The sequence below is a fragment of the Rhinoraja longicauda genome, chromosome 39 (assembly GCF_053455715.1).
Source record: "Rhinoraja longicauda isolate Sanriku21f chromosome 39, sRhiLon1.1, whole genome shotgun sequence".
NCBI classification, from domain to species: domain Eukaryota; kingdom Metazoa; phylum Chordata; class Chondrichthyes; order Rajiformes; family Arhynchobatidae; genus Rhinoraja; species Rhinoraja longicauda.
In genome coordinates this window covers 11773843-11778844 of record NC_135991.1, presented here as the reverse complement: position 1 = coordinate 11778844, position 5002 = coordinate 11773843, and the positions used below count along the sequence as shown (strand labels likewise).

Below are 5002 nucleotides of genomic sequence, written 5' to 3'. Positions count from 1 at the left end.
ACTTTAACGTACACGTGGACAGTGTGCATGAATAGGAATGATTACGATGAACGATGGGCAATCGCAGGCAAATGGGACTCACGTCGAAGGAGCATGGAAGAGCTGAGCCCCAGGACCAGATTCCGTTCTGTGTGACTCTGATTTCCGCAGGTATTCCGTAACCTGTCCTCAGTGTGGAGGCTTGCGGTTACACGTTTGGGGCAGTTTAATGGAGTACGAATAACAAACTGGAATAAGTGAAAATTGGTCGATTGTCGGCGTGGATCGATGGTCAAAGAATTGTTGTTGTTTTGTGTGTATCATGTCTTTATGAGCGAACAAGTGCACGAATTACTCTCAGTGGGAATTTCACCGCGTTCATCAGCTCCTGTCTGAATTTTCTCTGCGTCACCACGTATATACACGTGTTGGTGCAGGTACTGAGAAGCTGCAAAAACCCCGCCGTGAACCACGTGATATGGTAATAACCAGCGGGGGGGCCGTCATCTCCGATCTTTGCAATACCGGTAAAGATGTAAAAGACAGCTTGTGTTGCCCACAGCAATATGAAAGAGCCCGTGATACTAAAGAGTAAAACAATGGATTTCCTGCGGTTCTCCATCTCCGGGTCCTTGTCATTCTCTCTGTTGCTGCGGCCCCGGAGACCCCTGCGGACTCTGCTGGCCGCTACAATCCGCCTGACCGTCAGCACATTGAGCAGAAGGATCAGAAAGAACGGGAGACAAGGGGTTAGAACGCGGTGTGTGACATCATATGCGGTCCATGCAGACGACGTATAGAAGGTGGGTTTAGTGTCGCATTCCCAGGGAAGATTATCAAATTCGTAGCCAGGATCTACCGTAAAAAACCTGGGGATATTCTCCAAACAGCCCAGCACAATGACTGCCCCGATAACCACAGCCGCCGTTCTCTCGGTACAATATTTTATTTTCAGCTTCTCACAACAAATGGCCACAAATCGATCGAAGGTGAAGGCTACCGTCAGCCAGACAGAGACCGCGGTGGTTGCAAAGACCAGGAATTGGACAGTCGTGCACACGGGAGTAATGTTCAGAAAAGAATACGGGAAGTAAATTGGAATAGTCTGACGTAGAAACGGATCAGTGATGCCGACCAGGAGATCAGACGCTGCCATGGCGACCAGGTAGCGAGTGATGCATTTGGAGAGACCGCATTTACCTCGACAGAGTATCACTATCGCCAACAAGTTCACTGTGAAGGGGAGAAGAGATATTACTGTCACAAGACCTACACAAATGTATCTGAGGAACATTGTCTGATTGGAAGGTTTTGAATCTTGGATGCGTTGACCAAATAACCTTTAGCCCCGGCAAAGTTCAGAGACTGCAGCGTTTAGATCACGGAGTCCACCCAGCTCATCAAACACCAATGTATATTACGTTCACAGCTCTTAGTTCCGCTCACACGACTATCAACTGCCCTCCAGATTGTAGCTTCCATCCACACTAAGATCCGTATACAGGAGTTACAGAAACCATTGATATGTGGGAGGAAAGACGAGCGCAAGTCGATTACATCTGGGAGGAAAGACGAGCGCAGCCAGGAACAGCGCGGAGTCGGAGGACGAACGATGAAACATTGCACATGCAATGGTATAGATTGAACCTGCGTCCCCGGAATTGTGCGACATCGGCAGCACTGACTGTGGCGCGGTGGCGAGGATGTACAGAGAGTGATGCAGGCCATGATAAACAACGGGCATGGCGGGCACACTGCGGCAGTTACAGAAGGAAAATGGATGTCTGACCAAATTAAACAAGTTAAAAATTATTGAAAAAGAAAAAAATGTTAGTTTAACGTCGGCAGCGCCGGAGTAATTCACTGAATGTCTCACAGCATGTGCACGTGCATGAAAATCAAAGACAAAACAAATTACCGAAAACAGCGACAGTCGCTATGGTAGGGAAATATATATCTTCAATTCGATAGATCAGTGGATATTCCATAGCTGTAAGACACAATTAACTCCTGTGGCTCCGTCAGTCCGTCATCGCCGCAGCTCTGTGGCCCTGCCTTCTGGTGCGCACCGAGATATACAGAGCGATGGGTCTCCAGCGACATGAACTCATACCTGCTGATCGTCATTAGTCACGCTCACGAAACAAACACATCGCGTCACAGCCATTGACTGCGCCATGGGAGAAGGCAAGCAAACAACTTAAAGATCGAGTAAAAAAACAAAGTGTGTCGCTGAAAAGGGAGTCTGAATAACGGTCACTATCCGAAACGTCATCGATACACGTTCTCCAAAAATGCTGCCTGACCCTCTGTTACACCCGCACATTGTGTATTTTTCACTGAAAGTAAGAATTCAGGCTTTCCAACGAATGGATGGGCCATGACACTGTGTTATTTCATTTAATGTTGGTGTGATTTCGATGATTATCACCAGTGATCCCATCTACCACTCCAGCTATCGTATTTTCTTCCCAAAAATAAATCACCATTCACGCCACGGCGTCCCTGATATTGCAAGACAGATACTGAAATGTTCGTTTGAATTTCCATTCGACATTCCTTCCTGACATTTTTGAACACGAATAGTGGTGGTGATATAATGCTGCTTCCCCGCCTTGATAACCGCATCTGGTCCAAAAGTCCCCGGTCCAGGCGTGCTTCTCACACAGTCCATTCCTTCCATTAATCCCAGTTCCACTGAATATCGCCCCTGAGGGTCGACCCCGATAAAATATTACTTTCGAACACAATAACAAGCATCCGCAATTGTTGGTTTATACCAAAGATAAACACAAAACACTGGAGTAGCTAAGCGGGGAATGTATATTTTATTATATGTTATGTAATGACAGTTTCTATACCGTCTCAAAGTCCAACTTCGATAGCCATTACTGCTCGGGATGGAGTGGAGGTGTTGCTGATGCACACACCGCACTTTGAGAAAACAACAACAAATCTTCCAAACGCTATTTCTTGAATAATTGGTCTTTAATAAAGTAGCACAAATCAAAAGAGTAATTCATAACTGTTGGTTCTTATCAACTGTTTCTTCTGCAAACAATACATTCGAGATCGTTTAGTCGTGTGGTCGTGGTTGTGGCCGTGTGGTCGTATGGTTAAAAACTGTATACTCTCCATCCTCCGAGACTAAACTAACCCCCAATCTCTGTGGCTCCGCTAGCCTCCTCAGATGTTGGCACTCCCCAAATCACACCCACAAGCATGCAAAAAAAACAGAAAATAGAAATATTAAATAAAGCGATAATATAATGATAGTAACTAATTGAAGCGTAAATGGCTCCTACATATCGGACCCTAATTGTTCTCCGTATACAACGAAACAATTACCAATAGATATTAAAAGGAGCTATAAAACCTTACGAAGTTGCGACAGCATGTGATTTCTTACTCCATGTCCGATCTGTTCATAAATATGGCGTAACAGCAATGTTGAAATATGAAAGATCGAGAGAATAATGGGATGCTTAGCCTCTTCAGGCATCGCTAGTTTATTCAGGCGACCAGCTAGTCTCAGAGGTCCTTTATCCAGTATCGGATCAAGCCTGTATAAATGACTACTTCTTTTAACACAATGCTCACCAGCTTGTAATGTTGAAAGCTCTTCCTTGTATCCTTGTCTTTGACAGAAAGAGATAACTGCATTTTCTGCCTTAAAAAGATCATCAGGCCATAAGCACGGACCCCGGTATGAGGCCTTAAAGACTTGCATCTCTTTGTCAACTTTTTCTTTCAGCTTGTAGGGATCCGTTTCAAAGCTGCTCGTAGCATCCCGAGTTTGTCTTTCTCTTACGACTCCACTGCAAAAGCATTGTCTTTAGTTTAAGAATCCAAGCTACCACAGCCTTCAACTGATTCCATGATGAGAAATGGGTAATTAAATAGTTTGTTGAATGCAATGGATCCTTGATAATGACGTTCACTGAGATGTCTTGCTTGATCACAGGATCATTAGCACAGATATCAGTTTCTAGGTTAAATCTTGGCAATTCTCGGTCTGGTTTACAGAGGAACTCTGGCCCATTGATCCATCTCTTACTGCTCCAGAATCGGTTTGCTGTTAATCCTCTAGAGGTTTAATCTGCAGGATTTTCCTTGGTATTAACATACTTCCACAGTGATACATTAGTAGCATCCCTTACAAAAGAGATCCTGTTTGATACAAATGTTAGGAAGCGTTTGTTTTCATTGTTGATGTACTTAAGCACTGTCATGCTATCAGTCCAGAAGGTAGATTCCTCCAGCTTAAGCTGCAGTTCTTTTTGCAGCAAAATGTTAATTCTGACAACTAAGACTGCGGCTGCGAGCTCCATTCTGAGAATCGTCATTTGCTTCATTGGTGCCTCTCTGGCCTTTCCCATTAACAATGCAGCTTCATTGTTATCAGTTTCCAGTCTCAGATATGATACAGTACCGTAACCATTTTCACTTGCGTCAGAAAAAATGATGCAGTTGTGCAAATTTGATTCGACCAAAGTTTGTAGGTTTCATACACCGGTCCACTGAACGAGATCTTGACGAGATCTACTAACCACTCTGTCCATCGCTGAGAGAAGATTTGCGTTGTACTCTCATCCCATTCAAATTTCTCCTTGCAGAGATCTTGTAAAATGTATTTGGCTGGTAGTGTAAATGGTGCAAGAAATCCCAAAGGGTCGTAAGCAGAACCAAGCACGGACAGGATTCTCCGTCCTGTACATGGTCGTTCCTGAATCGAAATTCTGAACTTGAACACATCTGCTTCAACGCACCAGTTCAATCGCAGTGCTCTCTCAATAGGCAGATTGTCTTTGTCCAAATCCAACTCCCGGGTCTCCTTGGTTCTGTTATCTAGTGGAATGGTTTCCAATACAGCACGGCTGTTGCTGATCCATTTCGATAGCATGAATCCTTGTTTGTTGCAGAGGGAAGTCAGATGTTTTACCATTTGGATTGCTTCCTGTTCCATCGACATGGATTTTAAACAATCGTCCACATCGAAATTGCTCCTTACTGTGTTTGTCAC

General features: G+C 44.5%; 1 protein-coding gene across 1 annotated transcript; it reads right to left on the bottom strand.

Moving 5' to 3' along the window:
* Positions 1-307: 307 nt before the first annotated feature.
* LOC144611279 (putative G-protein coupled receptor 139) lies at positions 308-1273 on the bottom strand. The gene has a single exon (XM_078430324.1). The coding sequence runs from the start codon at positions 1271-1273 to the stop codon at positions 308-310; it is 966 nt and encodes a 321-aa protein (XP_078286450.1).
* Between the last annotated feature and the right edge of the window lie 3729 nt (positions 1274-5002).

Bases quoted from the DNA above. Each gene is read 5' to 3' on its own strand.
- LOC144611279 (XM_078430324.1), bottom strand. From the start codon at position 1,273: ATGTTCCTCAGATACATTTGTGTAGGTCTTGTGACAGTAATATCTCTT.